This window comes from Thamnophis sirtalis, unplaced genomic scaffold (assembly GCF_051295495.1).
Source record: "Thamnophis sirtalis isolate CommonGarterSnake01/CBP01778 unplaced genomic scaffold, rThaSir2_p1.2 scaffold_9, whole genome shotgun sequence".
Lineage (NCBI taxonomy): Eukaryota > Metazoa > Chordata > Lepidosauria > Squamata > Natricidae > Thamnophis > Thamnophis sirtalis.
The window spans coordinates 34081577-34100678 of record NW_028261389.1 but is presented as its reverse complement, the minus strand read 5'-3'; the positions used below and the strand labels follow the sequence as shown (position 1 = coordinate 34100678).

The 19102-nt window shown below is 37.2% G+C and overlaps 1 protein-coding gene across 2 annotated transcripts; it reads left to right on the top strand.

The window, feature by feature from the left end:
• Positions 1-771: 771 nt before the first annotated feature.
• On the top strand, positions 772-11807 carry MGP (matrix Gla protein). 2 transcript variants are annotated; one of them, XM_014052237.2, is made up of 5 exons: positions 772-920; positions 5957-6094; positions 7672-7707; positions 10177-10258; positions 11452-11807. In XM_014052237.2, the coding sequence occupies exons 2-5, from the start codon at positions 6034-6036 to the stop codon at positions 11588-11590; spliced, it is 318 nt and encodes a 105-aa protein (XP_013907712.1). In that variant the 5' UTR covers positions 772-920; positions 5957-6033; the 3' UTR covers positions 11591-11807. The 2 variants fall into 2 exon arrangements, with proteins under 2 accessions (XP_013907712.1, XP_087579406.1); XM_087723280.1 differs by lacking the exon at positions 772-920 and having other exon boundaries at positions 5853-6094.
• Positions 11808-19102: the final 7295 nt, after the last annotated feature.

The following is a 19102-nucleotide window of genomic DNA, read 5'->3' as shown; positions in this document are numbered from 1 at the left end:
GTTCAATATTTGTTATATTGAACAAATACATCTGAAGGGTGTTTATTACTAATATAAAAATGTTATTAGATTGAAAATAGCCTCCAGGTGCACTTATAAATACCTAGCCAGGTGGTTTCTTTCCACAAGTTAAGGCATTTAACTCTGAGCATGGAGAGAGGATTTTTTTCTCTCTTTTTAATGAGATTTGGATGAGGAGTCCAATTGTTCCATTTGTTATGCTTGTCCAAAATGGCATGGATTGTTCATTCTGTCATTACATGCGTAATGGATTTCTTTAAACATTCATTCATCTGGAACTAATTTAGAAGTTGCTTCCTACGGATGCCAAAACTCCCACTCAGTTCAAATACATGATTCCATATTTTCTAATTCCATCCTGAACATCTCTTTTTAGGTGGAGAAATCAGGTTGGGAAAAGCAGAAAAACTCAGACTCCCCCCCCCCTCCTATTTTTTCCTCCCTCTCCAGGACTCAAGTTAAGCTCAAAGTGTTTAAAGGACTACTGTGCTTCAGAGCATGATTACTGAAGGATAAAAGGGTACCACAGCCATCAGAGAGTCCCCATATAAAAGTGTGATTTGCTCTCAAGACCTCTATTCAAGGTCCCTGGATAGTTTAGATGCAGCCACACTGCCCCCAAGATGTGGTTTTGACTCCCAGGAGCTATTAGCCTCTGTTGTCTCACCCACTCACTCTCCTAGTTTCATTTCCTGAGGTTTCTGATTTCCTGAGTGAGGGATGGAAATATTCAGAAAGAGGGTGGCAGTGTGAAGGAGGAGGCTGCATGGAGAATGGGAGGGAGGGGTCACTTATCATAAATAAAAAGGTCTCCACTTTACCAGTGTAGAGTCTAGGAACGTTGGGAACATCAGAAAAAGCCCCATATAACAGAGGACAGCACAGACCATTATAATACAGTGAGTATGCAGAGCCTAACTAACATCTGTGAGCTGGTCAATTGCAAATGCAATAGCAAGCAAGAAAGAAAAAGGTGTATGTATGTATGTATGTATGTATGTATGTATGTATGTACGTACGTACATACACACACACAATATTGTGATCATGAATAATTTCAAGGGAATAAATTCCAAAGGGCTCCCTTTGCTCTATTAAAATGCAGGATTGTTAGTGAAAGTAAATGCTGGAATTAACACTAGAAATATTGGTTTATAATTCTAATAGGAGAGAAAAGGATATGAAATTAGAGTGGTTCTGAATATTTTAATATTTTAAATGTGCACAGTACTGCATGTTATCTGTGATAGTAAACTTTTCATTTTCAAATAAAAATGATTTGAGCCTCAGAATTGAATGATTTGTTGCTTAGAATTGGGATAAGGAACATATGACTCTAATACTGTAGCTAAACTACAATTCCCAGGATACCTTAATATTTAATATTTGAAGCATGCTAAGTAGGTTGGATGAGAAGTGTAATTCAGCAGCAAGGAAGGTAAGTTATATAACTTGCTTAAAATTAATATGTTCTTCACTTTTTAAAAAGAACATAAAGTTTAATTTGCATTAAAATGTTGCTGGATATTCCATATTTCCCAAATCATTTTTAACCTCTGATTTTAGCATCATAGTAAGCTGCCTATAATTAGCCAGTTAATTTTAATGAACACTATTAAGATATACTCCCATTAATTATGGGTCAAACGCAAAAATAGTATCATTTGGCAAAGAATTCTGTAAATAATAATTATAAACCAGAACCAATACAACCCCAAAGCATTGCTTATCAAAGTTAATGAAAATGATGATACGAACCCAGATATTTTTCCCTCTGAAAATTTATCCTGCTTGACTAAACTTTACATTATTTGCTTTGGGAAGTATGAGACATGATGTGAGAAAAATGCTTAAAATAAAAATACGGTATTTTAAAAAGTCCATCTATATTTCTATGCATTTCACAATAAGCATGATGATGGATGGATGGACAATCTGAGAGGAAGAAAAGATCAGATAAACCATAGATGGTGTTGTGGTGAGCCACTATTTTCTCTCCAAGCATGTCTTGATAGCTTCCTCTGAAAGCAAAGGTCTGTTTGCAAAGACCCCTGCAACACTCTGAGGTTCTGAAACTCTGAGCCTCCTTGTCCTCTCCCACTCAGAACTCTTCCAATAGCTCTTTTTGCCTCTGTTTCTCTCCCCCCCCCCAGTCGTGAGTTGTAGGCAGTATGCCCTGGTATGTGTGTACCGGTGCCTGCTGGAAGCAGAGCCACCGTACTGCAATGGTGCTTTTGAGGGCCTGTGCGAAGCTCCGCCGAGCAGCTGGAGCATCGTAGAGAGTGGGTGTGCATGTGTGCACAGCACATGTGCCAGTGGTGCATGCCCGGCTCCCGTTGCAGCATACCAGTTGCAACGGGAGCTAAAACTCACTATCCCCTCCCCCAATTACAGTTGTCTTTCTCAGCAGGAGGCCAGGAGAGATGCAGGTTAGCTATGATACACAGTCAGCTGATAAAATCCACATAGACAAAGTGGAATATAAACAAGTCCTTACCATGGCAAGTTAATATTTTAAAGGGCATTTTTGCTACTTTAATCTCAGAGATGCAGGGCTAAAAGGAGTGGAAGGGAAACCACTGCCGAAGCTTGGAGGACTGTAGGGTCTCATGGGCTAATGGCTACCGTGATTGCTCTGGTTGGCTGTCTGAGTTGTTCAGCAAGCAAACTAGAGATTTCTGGTCACAGTGCGATTTTAGAAGTGGTTTGAAATAGTTTGGGGATTATGGGGAAAGGTAAGCGATAGTCTTCCATTCTTATTTACTAGGAATTTTGGATGTTATCTACCCAGAGTGCCCGATACTGGAATTCTGTACACCTTTCTTCATAAACATCCCTAGTCATCTCAAGGGGGAAAATGACCTTGAAGGAATGTCATTTGGAGAAAAACATATTGCATATGGATAGTTATACAGTATTCTGGACATATGCACACATTCACTTTTATGCACACACAGTTTGGAAGCCTTCATTGCCGCTGACTTTGGAAATTGAGAATAAGCAAAATTGCCCTGTTGTTTGATTTCCTTGTTCTTTTATTTTAATAGCTCTTCTAGGCTGCCCTACTCCTAACAAACTCTGGACAGGGAATGCCTACTCAGCTCCATTCATGAATTCATTTTATGTGGTATACCTCACTACGCCTCATAATAATCAGTGGCAGCTCATAATAATGGGAAATAGCTGCCAAGTCGCTTTTATTGCCTTCTTAAAGAGCTGTGAAATAACAGTGGCTTGGCAAAATGCTACAGCAGATGATCTTTGTTGGAAGAGGATTGCAAGAACCAAGATGATGTGAAACTCCTCACAAACAGGAAACCAGAAATAGAAATGGGTAAAAGTTCAAGTGACTGAAACCTGGTTGAAAATTAGTATCATGGAGGCATGATGTTGCCATAGTCACTTTATGTGGAAACTGTTCTTGTGATAGTTCTGCTGTTCACTGTCTACAAAACCATTAATTTTTGGTTAGGCAAGGGATTGAGAAACTATGATTTTGAATTGATGCCAAGAATTAAGATTTAGCAAATAGTTAAGCACAATTTGATTGTGCTTATTGCAGATATTTATATGACTCATTATTGGTCACATTTTTATAGTGTGGCAAGCCACTGGCTTGTCCTACCAAAGTTAGCAATTAAAGAAATCATAGTGTTCCCTGTATAATTTATTTACTATGAAGTGTAGACTGGAATTCTCTTTTTTCTTCTTTGAAATATATCAGGACTCTGATTGCAAGAACAAACATTGCTGTTTTTCTCTGGTTTTTAAAAAGGAAATCAGTCAGAGACCCTGGTTCACAAACCATGATGGCATAATGAACAAAAGAAAGATATGCCTTACATAGTAATTCTGCCTAAACAAGATCAGTGGTGCTAAATCCTTCTTCTATCTGTAGCATAATCTACATCTTCCATAGTAGCCTGTTTACTTCTACCCTGTTTCCCTGAAAATAAGACCTCCCCAGATAATAAGCCCAATCGGGCTTTTCAGCACATGTGCTAAAATAAGATCTTCCCCAAAAATAAGACCTCCCCAAAAATATTGCAACACAGCAGCAGCCATGAGGTGACCACACTCACCTCTTCCTGCACCTCAAAAATAATAAAACCTCCCCGAAAATAAGACCAAGCGCTTATTTTGGGGGTCAAAATGAAATAAGACCACGTTCAGGGAAACACGGTATGTACACATAATTTTCAGCATTGCACACTCCCGAGTGTATCTCCTCCCCAGATTTCTAGTCCCATTTCTCTTGCTGCCTTTTTATCTGCCATTACTTTTCTTTTGTTCTTTTAATTATTAAAGAGTTTGGTTGTACAGTAGAGAAAAGCTTTATTGCTACAGAGACTGTATAGAGTAGAACCTGCCTCTAAGGTATGGAGCCCTGAACCTATGATGGCTTTCCTCCTATGGCATTTTTTTAGCATGGGAAAGAAGCTAAGGTAGATGTTTGTGTTTTAGCCAGCAAATGAAAAGCAGAAAGGATTTTGTGCCCTTAAGTGAACCTCTTTGTCAACAAAAGAAGATCCCTTCCCCGCCCTTGTATGTTGAATACATTATATGAACAATATTTATGGTTGCTTTTGTGATATTTAGATTGGCTCTGCAAGATATAGTAAAACTGTGTTTGGGCTGATTAAAATGGAAAGTCACATCCTTGACTGACTCTACACAGAATATAAAACAAACCTTTAGACAGAACATTACAGTAAAACTCTTTTTCTTAGGAACTAATTTTCCTAGAGGGAGGAGAATTTTCTCTAGACCTCCACATTGCTAGTAGTTTTGTAGAGAAGATGTAAGTTTATCAACTTGATTAGATAATAATACAAAGTGGAAGACATTGGAATTTTAAGATTCACTTTGGGGGCAATAAGAAATTAACTTGTTATTACTGAATATAAAAATAAAAGGGGTGGGGTAGTACTGGATGTAGCTTCCAAATTTTCCAATCTGCCTCAGTAAGTCAACTGAGCCGCAGTTGTTGGTGTTCATCAATGTTTTTATTGTGCCAAATCCCTTTTTGCAAAAGCGTTATCATATTAACATGTGCTTCATTTGCCTTCTTGGGCATATCCCAAACCTTGCTTATTGACTTAATAGATAAATAAGGTTTAGTAAAGTATGAAGAGAAGTCAACAGTTGAAAGTAACACTGAATTTTCCAGGATGATATGGTAAGCCCTGCTAATTTTGAGAGAGCGAATGTATGTACTGCAATCCAACATTTCTGGAGGGAGTCAACTAAGGAAAACAGTTATTCATGGAAAGTGGCAAGGACAGGAAAACCAGCAGTCCGCAATAGTTTCTTGATGTAGGGCTTTGTCTGGCACTTTAGTTGAAGGAAGCATTCCAAAAAGTGGTAAGTTGGACCAGGGCAAAAATATAAACTTGGACAAAAATATGAACTTGATTTGATTTCATCTACATTTACACTGAAATATGTTATGTTATATGGTTATTCTTCAGTCATGCATTTAATAATAGTCAGCTTCTGTATTGTTACACATTATAATGTGGTAGCAATCTTGGAGGAGGGATTTCTTCCATGGACTGCTTTCTATGTTTTCACAGGAGAGACAAGGCCTTGGAGCCTTCAATTGTGCCCTTTTGACTCAGAAAATTAAGCATTGTCTTTAGGAGAAAACTAATCCTGTCCCCATGGGCCTGGGTTAAACTTGGAATTCTACTCCACATTCAGTATTTTTGAACATGCAGTGTTAATATCTCACCTTCCTTTGAAATGTGAAGCCCTCCCTCTATAGGAAGGGAGGGAAAGAAAAGAAGCCCACTCCCACCAGAGGCTGATTAAACCCTCTAGGAGGATATTTTATAACAGCCTTTGAGAGACCGTGTCAGGCACAGCGTTTAGCTGACTCTTGTTTTCCTACTGCTGGTTTTAAACATACATATTTAATTGCTAAATTTTGCAGCTTGCTTGGAGCTTGGGGCCAGATTCCATACAGACAGAGAGTAAGGCAAGAGCAGAAAGCAAGAAACAGACGTAAAAATGAGGACCCTCATCATTCTTGCACTCCTGGCTGTTCTCATGGTGACAGCTTTCTGCTATGGTAAGTGAGTCTTCAGTCTCCTAATACTTATTTTTGGGGTTTGGAGTGGCAAAATGGTCTATCATAGAAAGTTGATATTCTGCACACATTCTCATCTAATTTTATTTTCACTTCACTGTTTACTTATCACTGTATTGTATGTATCTTTCTTCCTTAGTAGTCTTTTTCCAGTACTTCAGGCTAGATACTTCCTGCCTAGTGTTCAGTTGTTGTCTGTCCATCTAATACAACCATCCCATTTTGTCTTTACTCTCTAGTAGTAACCCATCTGTGTTTTCAGCAAAGTTAATTGTTTTACTAAGAAGCAGTACAACTTATAAATACACTGTATGCTTGTAAAATTGCAGGATGCAATTTGCAGAAAATGCATATGCTTTTTTTTTTTTTTAATTTAGCTGAGTTTCAGCTGTGATGAAGAGAGTGCTAGATTTAATTTGGAGAGATTGATAAACATATTCTGGTAATGCAGTTGTTCGAAGAAAAACCTATCCTGCAGAGATATTCCAAATGTTTCCTTCTGAAGTTTTAGAGATGGCCAGAATATCCAATAATGAGATATCAATTAAATAGGTAGATATTTAGATAATTTTAGATAATTTAGATAGATAAATAGGTTTTTATTAAACAATGTAATATTTGATTGTTGGCTCCACTTACCTGCAGTGTCTAAAAAAAACCACAAGTTCTTTCAAGTGGTTTATATTTATCTTGCTAAAATAATTTTTGCTCTGTCAACCTTTTGTTGCTAATGTATTGTGTCTCCCTTCACTCATTATTCTTGTGCCTCATTCTTGTGCCTGATATGAAACATGATACATACAATTCTGTAAAATGGTCAAGCTATGAGTAATAATTAGATATGATTGATTTCAGTTTGGGCTACATTACCTGTTTTTGGGTGTCTTTTGTGTATACAACATCTTGGTGCTTTATTAATACTGGACAAGATTTCATAAAATTGCCTAATACGGAAATAATAGTACTTGGTTTGTGTTATCAAGGTATATTTATTCTTGGAATGATGGTACATTTTATAAAAATAATGTAATTCGTAAAACATTTTTTCATTTGAACTATTTGAATAAAGATACTCTAATCTTTTAATGTAATTGTATATCTTTGGAACCCCAAAATAAGAGCTAACCTTTTAGACTTTGTAGGTAAATTAAAGCATGAGTCTGCTTTTTAGTGGACTATATGTGTATGCTAATATGCCTTAATTATAAGCCAAATTCAGATGTTCTTATGATTCCAATATCATGTCACAATTACATACTATAGAACTCTATCAATCCACTTGATTGATAAATTAATTGTACCTGAATTTATGTTATTACAACATCCACTAATATAAATACATTAAAAAAATAATAGTTGATTCTACAAGTAGCTCAGTCTATTAATTGCCCTAAACTGGGAATTAAACTTTTGTAAGAGGATATGTTAATTAGACATATTTAGAAACAGATTTTTGGAGACTAAAAAGATTTTTGATCTGGTTCATTAGGCTGGCTTAAAAAATTCCATTCTTATAGTGTTGTAGTTGAATAAGCCACTTTCTCTTTATTTTCTTACAGAGTCTCATGAAAGCATCGAATCACATGAATTTACAAGTAAGAAATTATGGTATATGGTTCTCGAAATGTTTGGTTTTTGCAGGGAATCTGAAGTGATCTCTCATTGTTACTTAAAAAAAATCCAAGTTTTTTCAATCAATTGAAGGAATACAACCTTACCCTTTCACCATGACTTCAATTTATCCAAACAGCCCACTCAGATTCCCCTGTGCTTTCTTTTCCCATTTGGGCACAACTGTTCTCTTATCATCCAAGCTTGTGATACTTTCAGGGAGCCAAGTGATTGGAAATTAACATCACTAACCATTGTGTTAGAGAACAAGCTAAGAATAGCATCTGTCATAGAAAGGGTGGCAAGCAATAAAATAAAGAAAATAACTTTTCCAGTCCACACAGTGAAAGCCAAGTCTGACCTGTCATCCACAATGGGAAAACACTTCAAGAAGTCTTGCTTATCTATGCCTGAAAAAAGGCCTATTTGAAAGGGAGGAAATGAATATCCACAGCCCTCCCAGGACTGTATCCAGTGAATGTACTTTCAAGGAAGCATTTTTAAGATTGGACTATTAAATTCATATCCATTAGGAGATGTGGTAACAGCCAAGGTGGCGCAGTGGTTAAATGCGGGAACTGCAGGCTACTGCTAGATCAGCAGGTCAGCGGTTCAAATCTCACCGGCTCAGGGTTGACTCAGCCTTCCATCCTTCCGAGGTGGGTAAAATGAGGACCCAGATTGTTGGGGGCAATATGCTGACTCTCTGTAAACCGCTTAGAGAGGGCTGAAAGGCCTATGAAGCGGTATATAAGTCTACTGCTATTGCTATATATTGCTATAGATTCATTGGAAGAATTACAAACAGGGAGAATATTTGTAAAATGGTGATGTTTTAATCATATAACAAAGATATTCAACCTGCAATGTATTTCTACAAGCAACTTTGTCAAAGGATCCAAAAAATAGATGTTTGTTAAAAATCAACTAAACTTTTGTTAAACCTCTTTAGATCCAAATCTCATTTTTATCCATAATCAGTTCAAAGGAAGCTACTTTTACAGTAACATAACATATATTTTCAGTTTTTAAAATTACATATCGATCTTTAGGATAACTTTAGCAACCTTGCCAGTTTAAGAATCCGTTTGCCTCTCAATCACGTCCTTGGAACAAGTTAATATTATGGTAAAACTGGATTATATTAAGGCAGTGTTTCTCAACCTTGGCAACTTGAAGATGTCTGGACTTCAACTCCCAGAATTCCCCAGCCAGCATTCGCTGGCTGGGGAATTCTGGGAGTTGAAGTCCAGACATCTTCAAGTTGCCAAGGTTGAGAAACACTGTATTAAGGGATAGTCTTCTTCCCCAGAACTCTTTTTTGTCCCTGGAGTTCCTTCCTTTAAGCAGAAAAATGGATTTTTCTGTGCCAAGGGTGTTACAAAGCAATCATTCTCTACCTTTATCTGCACCAATAATAGTTAAGAATGGGAAGTGAGAATAGAGAATGAGTTCTCTGATTTCCAATTTTTCCTTTAGGCAATCAGGAAGGGCTACTGAAGATGAAAGGAAAACAGAAGACATATTTTTCTTCTCATTTCTATGGAGTCAACTACACACAACATTATTTTATTTAAAAAATCTGGCCTCTTTTGCATCTGGCTTCTTCCTGATTTTCTATTTCTTTTAAATAAACAAGCTTGCCATGAAATGCAATAAATGGTAGTAAAGTTAGTTTAGATCCCAAAGCAGCTCATTTGTCAATATTCTCAATCAGAATCTTACTATCATTAGCATAATCATAAATCTTTCACCTTGAGTGATCATAGAATATTGTTTTAATAGACTGGTGATTGCTGATCTCTCCATGAGACTGGAGAGAGATCTAATTGTTACTGAAATGCCTTAAATACTGGAACTATTTCAAAAAGCTGGAGAGGAAAATGGGAAAATAATCTGGAAGAGATGAGAGATTAAGAAATATGAAAAATAAATAAATAAATGTGCTTTTACCTTCTGGAGAGAGATAATTACTGAAAAATCAAAACACAACAGCTAGTTTATATGCAAGTGGATAACACTCAAATGCAGGCTCAAAAACCTGAAAGGTTTTCTAGTCCTTGTGTTCTGTTTATTAGCTTCCCAAGGTATCAAAAAGTTGGACTAGATCCTTGCTCTCAGTCATCTGGACTCTTGCATTCTTATGTAACAGGATTTGTACTAAAATAAACAATCCTTCCTCAGATACTTTGTGTAGGCGGTGAGAATGAGTTGGAAGCTCCTATGGAAAATCATGCAACAGAAAAGCCATTCCTTTTTATTAATAACAGAAGGCTTGCACTGAACAGAAGAAAACAATAGGCCTGGCTATCTCATATGGGGAAACCAATGTCAAAAGGACAAGCACAGGATAGATGGGGTGGGTGGGTGTACATCAAGCTGTTATATTTTGATTTATATATTATGATTATGATATATCAACAATTATTATCTATTTATCTCTTTCTCATCAGGTCCTTTCCTTAACAGAAGATATGCCAACATCTTTATGAGACCCCAACCAGAGAACAGGAGAAACTTCTATTGGCAGGAAAGGTATGCTTCATCATCCTGGTGTCTTGGTGCCAGTTCCCAACTTTTACTATCCGATTCACTTATGGGAGCTGAACTCAAATTATCTGAAAGATAAAAGATTATATAAGACTTGCTTTGAGGAAAAGCTTCTTTTCCTCAAAGAATGCTGACTTACATTTGGAACAAATCATAGGAAGAAAATATCCAGAAAGGTTTATTGTTGATACACATGTATCCTGTGCATAGTTGAGAATCAACAACAGCCAAGGTACAGCAACTGCAATGTAAAATGTTTGAGGAAGTGGGATGTCACAGATTGGCATAGTCAATCAGTTCTGCAATTTCTTAATCATCCTATTATTTCTCATCATTGCATTTAGCCCTCTTCTCCCTTATTCTTTTTCTAGTGCCATTTCTTCATACAGCTTTATAATGGTATCTCCCAGCCACTATTAAAGTGATAAAAAGCCTGTCCTGATTACTGATATTTTGGCACAAAAATAGTTGGATGATTCTAGAGAATTCCCCCGAGGGGAAATAACCTAAGGTTTAGGCAGCCAATTGCTGGTTGGAGGCTATGCATTTTTATTTTATTTTGGTTTGAATGGAGATCGACATTATTTTATTTATTTTGTTTTGGCTTGACGGAGATCATTGCTATGGTCATGTCACACGATTGGGAAAGATTGGCTTCCATAGATACCTTCTTCTCTGATTTTCTGTCAAATGTTGACAAGTTAAGAATTCCAGAAGACCCACAGACTGTATTTGATGTAACTTATTGGCTGTGACTGCCCACCCTATTCTAATTTAGACATGGAAAATTTGACACTTTCCAGATGTTGTTGAATATCAAGCTTTCCTGGCTGTTGGCTACCTAGGTGGGGCTCATAGCGTCAACATTTAGAGAGCGTGGGTTTCTCCCCTTGCTCTAAAGCCAATTCACAAGTTTGTTTTTAATGGGTAGATTCTACTTACAGGGATTTTAGCTCTTACTTTGGGAAACATCTGCCCTATTTGAGAATCCTGAAAAGATTATTCAAAGACTTTATATGGCAAAATATGTGAACAGAACTGGGAGTCATTTAAAATATGGCACAGGAAGAAAAATAGAATAAGATGGTACTTAGTAGCTTACCAAAGGTTCACAGGTAATTCTCTTCACCCTGCCCCCAATCTGCTTTTTCATCATCTTCTCCTACTTATGTTGACAGGATCCGAGAGCGCAGGAAGACTACCCAGGAACTCCAACGGGAGGAATGTGAAGACTATAATCCATGTGAACGTTACGCTATGCGCCATGGCTACGTTGCTGCCTACAAACGGTTCTTTGGGCAGAGGAGAGGAGAGTGAAAACATTCTATTCCCAGTGCCTGGAGCCTGGATTTTGTAGTTACAAAGAGTGACACCTTTGAAATGTATTGTTGCTTCTTAACTGCATATTATTCCACCTGTCGCTTCATTCTTTTGTAGCCAGTGATTTCTAGTATCTGTTAATTAGCACAATGCTGATGTAATGATGGTTGGGCAGAGGTTTTCTTATGAAATAAACATTATGGTTTGTTCATAACTGAAGAGTTTTTTTGTGTGCTATTTGTATGTCAGAGATGAAAGTGCATATTTGTACACACTTACTTAGAATTTAATATACCTAATAAAATACTTTGTGTTGGTTGTAACTTTGAATGAATGAAATAAAGGAGCCAACAGCACTGTATTCTCATGATGCCCTAGAATATCTAGGACAGTCTCTAAATTTTAAATGTATTTTTTAAAGTGTAAAAGTAGGTGAAATGTCAGAAGATAACCAAATCTTCCACACAAGTACTCAGTGTTCTTTTGGGGTTCTTACATGAGATTGTGCAAGGATTTGGAGTGAGGCAAGATTGTCAAAATCTCACAAGATTGATGAGCTCAGGTGAAATTGTTTTGTTTTGTGGCTGTGCCTTTGAGTGGGTGTTGATTCCTGGCAATTGCTTTGCCTGATCCCTGCAGTTTTAGGAATTCTAGATTTTTATTATTATTTTGACTGTCCAGAAAAGTTACTGATCCAAGCAACATGATTTTTACAACTCTCATCTAGCCATTTCAGTAGGTTTAGTGATTATTGCTACTATCTTAATTGTTTCCATGATTAAGTGCCCTTAACTTTCAACATTAAAAGGCAGACCTCTAAAATTAAATCCATTAGTTCTTGAAAGTATCCAGATCGGTATGACCAAAGGGGACATAATTTTTGTTGTTTGTTTCACATTCAAAATCAAGCAATAACATTAGTCATCCCCCATCTTTAAGATTGCATAAGATACCCAGGGACACATTCATTTATATAACATAGCATGCTGATGTGGCATGTTTATAACTGTTAAAGAAATGGGTAGAGCACCAAAGCTGGCGTCAGTCATGTTATAAGGTCAATATATACTGTCCGCTGCAGTTTGAATTGTTTCCTTCAGTTCAACTCTGAAGGACATTTGAACTGATTGTATTCATAGACTGGTATGACCACAATACTGCAATCATAGACCAGTATAAGGGACAAACAAAATACAGTTTAAGATAGGTGTTAAAATACATTTGTAAAACCACCAATGGATGCCTACCAGTATACGTGTGGTCTATATAACTGCATCTATGGGATGCAGCCTACATTAAATTATAATGTAAAAACTAATAATATATCAAATACTATGATATGTAAAATTGGTATCTAAAACTTGGCATCAATGAAGTAATAATATCTAAAATGTAAATGAATTATAGTTACAAAAAATGCATTGTGGAAGATTGGTCCATCAGGGTGTGAAGGTTCTTCTGTGAGCAGCACAAAATGTAGCTGCATGTGCTGTAACAAATAGTACTTCATTTACAAGCAACATCTGTTCATAGGTCAAATACAATATTTACTAAACAGGTATGTAGTATGAAACTGGTTCAGATGTATCCATAAAAGAGGAGCAATGAAGAAAAACACTTCCACTAATACCAACAAGAGTGAGGAGTAAAGAAGATAATAGAAGGATAAATAATACTACTACAGCCATACTATATGGGTAGTATGACATTAGATAGCACTGTGAAATCAGGTGTTCAGCAGAGTAATGGCCCAAGGGGGGAAATCTCACTGTGTCTAGTTGTTTTGGCCTGCAATGCCCTATAGCGCCATCCCAAGGGGAGGAGTTGAAATAAGTTATGTCCAGGATGTGAGGGGTCTGCAGACATCTTCTCAGCTCTCCTTTGACCTGTGCAATATACAAGTCTTCTGCGGAAGACAGGCTGATTGTAATTCTTCTTTCTGCAATCTTAACTTTCTGATGGAGTCTGTACCTGTCTTGTTTCTTACCAATTACAGAAGTACAAATTACAGACTCAATAATCCCTCAGTAAAACTGTATCAATAGATGCTGGGGCAGTCTGAACTTCCTAAGTTGATGCAGGAAGAACATTCTTTGTTGTATCTTTTAAATGATGGCTCTAATGTTACCTGTCTATTTCAAGCCCTAGGAAATTATAGAACCCAAAACATGAAGGACTCTACCATGGATATTGTGATGTCGAATATTGTGGTAAAATAGAGGAGCACCTCTATCCTAAAATCCATTCTCATAGCTAAGGTTTGAAGCATGTTCAGCTCTAGGTTGTTATGGTTGTACCACAGGGCTAGTTGTTCAACCTCCTTTCTATACGGGGACTCATCACCATCTCTAATGAAGCCAATGACTGTTGCTGGGGTTCATTATGATAGAACAATATACTATTTATTCACTGTATTCCCTTGAAGGCTCATGCAGAACATGAGTGGAATTAAGAGAATCCAATTTTTTGGACATTGCTTTTCATCATGCAAGTGTGTGCACAACTGTAAAGCTAACCATGAAGGCTAAATGCCAAATTTTATCAAACTGCTCATTCACCATTGGTAGGACTGGCAGAGACTGTTCATAAACAGGTAGGGTTTCTGCAGCATTTAATAAAACATACTTATTCAAAATGTTTTGTGCAGACTATTCTGTAAATATCTAATAATATGGAAAAGCATATTATTATCATAAGATCACTCATGCAGGCTGGCTAATAGTTGACATGAAAAACAACTGCAATCTGTCCACATACTATCATACCATGTATTTGGCACCAATAGAAGAGATTAGAAGATTTGCAATTGATGCAAATATTATGAGTAGAGTATGGGTTGTGTTATGGCCAACATTCCAGCAACACAGTTGTTGAATACATTTGGAGCAAAATATTTTTATACATTGTCCTTAGAGAAATCATTAAACCCTTTTATGCTGATATGGCACTAGTGTGTTTTTTGAAAAAAGTATGGTATGTATGCAACATGAACTGAGATCTTTCAGCAACCTTCATGGAACTCTCAGAAGAAAAGCAGCTGTAAAAAGGGCATGATGCCAATTCCATAAGGGGATTACAGTTCTCAACTGTGAATATACTGTGTCAGCAAAGAAGCATATATTAAAAACTTTTCAAAAGTTGTGAACTACATCAGGAGCAGAGAACCTGTGGTATGCATGGACAACACTGAGGAATGCTACCATTTGTAATTCAGCAACATCTAGATGGCCATCGGTTCCTCATCCCTTGTCTACATGAGCCATCTCTACCTGCTAAAATTAGGAAGATTATATTACAAGAAAAACCAACTTCTTGTTTCTCTGTCCACATGTATTTTGGTCCCCATCCATCTAACTTCACTTTAGGTTCTGTTTTGGTCTAAAGAACAGACTAGATAGAATATTCTGTGCCCTGAAGATCAATTTAATTAAGATGTTGAACAGACCTCCTGGATAAACCTATTTGAATCTGGAAGATGTAGCACCTTAAATCTGAACTAACTGACACAGTAGGAAAATATTGTGAAGCATGATTTCTGTCCATATCATCAGAATTCGTAGCAGTACAAATGTAACAACTCTCTTCTGTTTTCGATTTCCTGTCCTTAGAAAAAACTACCCGACACAGTCACGGCATCGCCTTCAGTTAGTACTCTAACATCTTCAAAAAATTGTAAGCATTATATGTACCTTCAAAGATACTTTTTAATGAATATCATATCCGCTCTATTCCTGATCATGGTTGTATGCCAGGAGAAGGAATGGGCAAACTATGACATGTCACAATGCAAACTCCAGTCCTTTTAATATGTGAGATCACATGCAATCATTGAAGGTCAGCTTGCATCATAATATTATGATGCACAAATGGTCTTTTTGACTTCTGCCTATTACAGACACCATACATGCAAATCATTTTGAGAATATACAGTTCACCTTCACTGCAAGTCCTATAATCAGCCCCTCTTTCCTTCCAGCACTTTCCCTCAAAGACTGATTATATAAAGTGGAAAGTTAATTGGATTTAGAGGGCTCCCAAAACATGCATTACTGAGTACAACTAGTTTAATCCTGCATAAGAATCTTTTTTTTAAATTAAATGTAACATCGTTTCACCAGATTTTACAAGTTGGTCACGCCCACCCAGTCACATGGCTGGCAAGCCACTCCCACCTGGTCACATGGCCGGCAAGCCATTCCCACCTGGTCACATAGCCGGCAAGCCACTCTCACAAAGCAGGCCACACCTACAGAAGAGGTTCTAAAAATTTTGAAACCCACCACTGGGAGACTTGTTTTATTTTTCTGATATTGTTAATTGTGGCTTAGTGTTATAGAGAAATAGCAGTGTGTGAAATGGGGGATAGTCTGAAAGTAAATATTATATTAACTGATGGGGTGGCTACAATGAGAGACTATTGTCTGAGTATTGCTAGAGGAAGCAGTGGACTTTTGATGGATCTCACTTCCTTTCAGATTGTAATCTAAGGGATGCGGAAGTGAAGGTGGAGATAGTCCAAGAGTCTTGCTTTTTAATCAAAGATCAATTGCTGATATTTTCCAGGATTTAATATTAGATGGAAGTACTGATTTGATATGTATTGTGAGGACATGACAGAGAGAAGAGAGGTGTATTAGGTGTGTTTAGATCAGCGGTTCTCCACCCCTGGATCACAGACCAATACAGGTCCATGGCCTATAAGAACTGTTAAGAACTGGGCTGCACATCTGGAGGTGATTGGTGGGTGAGCAAACAAAATGGAAGCCACCACCCCCTCCCCGGTCCATGGAAAAAATGCCTTCCATAAAAACAGTCCTTCATGCCAAAAAAGATGGGGGACTGTTGTCGTGATGTGCTGAAAATTAGACTGAGGAAATGCAATCCTGAACAATTTCTTGGTCTTGTAGAAACATTCGGTACTGGGGTATATAGCTAGGCTTTTTGGAAGTATGGGGGCCCTAAAGACTATTTCTCTCCTCTTTGATCAACCTAGAAACTAATGCTAATGGACTTTTTTTGACTTATGGTGTTCTCATAGCACCCTACCTTATCTTCTCTATTGTTTCACATACATACTTATGCATAAAACTGTTGAGGTAGTTTGTTCAGAGTTTTGGTGAAGGGACTACCAATATGCCAGTGATAGTTAACTCTAATGCTAACTATCTCATCAATATTCTCTTTTTGCCCAATGTTGGTAATGGGTTAAAGGAAAGTTAAACAAACTGAAATAGAACAAGATTAGAAAAATTATTAGAATATTTGGAATTCATTTTACAAGTTTCATAAATCAGTTTCCTTTTCTTTAAAAGACAATATCACTTAGGGAATTAAATCTGTTGCAAAATGTGAAAGATTTTGCATGCATGTCTTGCAGAGGTGGTATGTTGCCGGTTCACACTGGTTTGGGTGAACCAATAGTGGCAGCAGCGCGAGGCTCCGCCCACCCATCCTGAAGGTTATAATGGACCTTCTGCACATGCGTGCACGCTCCCGCTACCGAACCGGTAGTGAAGAGAATAGAATATCATTACTGATGTCTTGTATACATGTTTGTGGATTATAATATACCAGAGTGGCCTTCTTTAATCTGCTACCCTATCTGGGAAAGATGGGAATTGTAGCCTAACACATCTGGAAAGCATCAGCTGGGAAACCCTTCAACTGTTGTCTTAAGATAACTGAAAACTTTAAATGCCCAGCATTTTCTTGTCTCTGTGCTAAGTTCTATGCAGGGTTCTAGGCAATCCATCAACTTTAATAGTTGGGTAAGATTAAGCAATTAGCTGAACAAACTTTTCTAAAGTGGCCAAAGATTCCTTGAGCCAGCAAATGCTGAACTGTTATTAATGCTGTTATTGTTGAATGTACTGAAATCCAACACTTAATACAACATTTCTCAACTCTAAAAAAATTGTTGAAATCCTCATGTCTTCTTGGAAGAACTACTCAAAACCCAAAGTACCAAAGGAACTTAAATGTTTATAATGGTATGATCTGCAATCTGTTTCAAAATAATTAAATTTTAGGAGCATGAAACAGTAAAGCACAAGCCTTAATTCAGTTTATCAACAGGAAATGAAGAATTGTTCCAAAATACCATCAGGCCTCATTGGTTGTTCATATGATTTCACAATTTACTTTAGCTTTGGTTTGCCTAACATAAATTGTGCTAATCTATAAACCATTGCTGGCCAACTAAAATAGGTGCCTTCAAACAGCAGGCTAAACTGTTCAGATGAATGAGACTCATTATGAATGATGACTTAGTACAATTCATGAAGCAATGATTTGTTTTACTTAATTATGTTCAATTCATAAGACTCAAGTAAGACTCAACTGTGTCTGGGTTTGCAAAACTGGCTGGCACAAAAGTAAATACATTATAACTTGGAACCCAACACCAGGGAGGCTAGATTATTATTATTATTTTTAATTCTTGAGGGCCATTGGTTGGATTTTATACAATTTTCTGGTCAACAATGGGGCAGAAGAGGATCAGTTTCAGTTTATATATATATATATATATATAAACTGTGTTTTACAAACTTACAATTAGACTCCCCATCCAGCATGAGATGAGATGGGTAGCACTCGCCAAACCAAACCAAATTAAATCAAAATACTGATCTAAGCCAAGTCCAATGCTGTCAGGGGTGGGTTCCTGCCAGTTCTAACCGATTCTATAGAAGAAGTTCCACAAATCTACAGTGCCGTTTAGAACCGGTTCCAGCTCCCTCCCCCGCCCGTCCTCACATCATCAAGTTGAAGCCACTCCCACAAAGCAGGCCACACCCACAGAAGAGGTTGTAAAAAAATTTGAAACCCACCAATGAATGCTATATGCCAGATAAAATGAAGAAATGCTAGTGATGGAAGGAAGCCTTGTCAATACTCTTCTGGTGCAAGTATTCCTTGAATATGAAAGATATCATGAAGGAAATAGGTGAAAACTGTATTTCTCAAAACATTTGGTTTGGAACCAATTAGTGTGATTATGTGCTGCCACAGCTACAGTAAAGATGATAATGGTTTTAATGGATGATTTAGTAAAATGCCATCATCATCATTGTAGCCATTGTCTATCCACCACAGGATGAAGGCCTCTTCCACGTTTCCAACCAATACAGTTGGTTTTGCCAGTTGGGCCCATAATATTTGCTGGTGTCATTGCTCCATCTTGTTTCAGGCTTCTCTTGTGGATGCTTTTTATCAAGTGGAATGGAATCCATTGTATAGTTAAATGTATAATGCAAATAGTGCCATCCTGTGATATAGTTAAGTTCTTAATTTTAGGGTTGGTTTCCTTTATACCACAGTTGTGAAATACTGTATTTTCAATACTGTGTTTATTTTTACTTATGTGAATTTAAATTAAATTACAGAACACACCAATATGATCTCTCTCCTCTCAGATTTCCAAAAGGAAACTTGACCTCTTCCTTAGCCCTTTCAGAAAATTCTCAATATTCTCTCTTTCTTCTGAACTGGAAGCTACACAGAAGCACA

What these genes read in the sequence shown, in the direction of transcription:
- MGP (XM_014052237.2), top strand. Translation starts at nt 6,034, where the DNA reads ATGAGGACCCTCATCATTCTTGCACTCCTGGCTGTTCTCATGGTGACA. An exon ending in GGTGACAGCTTTCTGCTATG is followed by an intron (nt 6,095 to 7,671) that starts GTAAGTGAGTCT and finishes ATTTTCTTACAG; the next exon opens with AGTCTCATGAAAGCATCGAA. An exon ending in CGAATCACATGAATTTACAA is followed by an intron (nt 7,708 to 10,176) that starts GTAAGAAATTAT and finishes CTTTCTCATCAG; the next exon opens with GTCCTTTCCTTAACAGAAGA.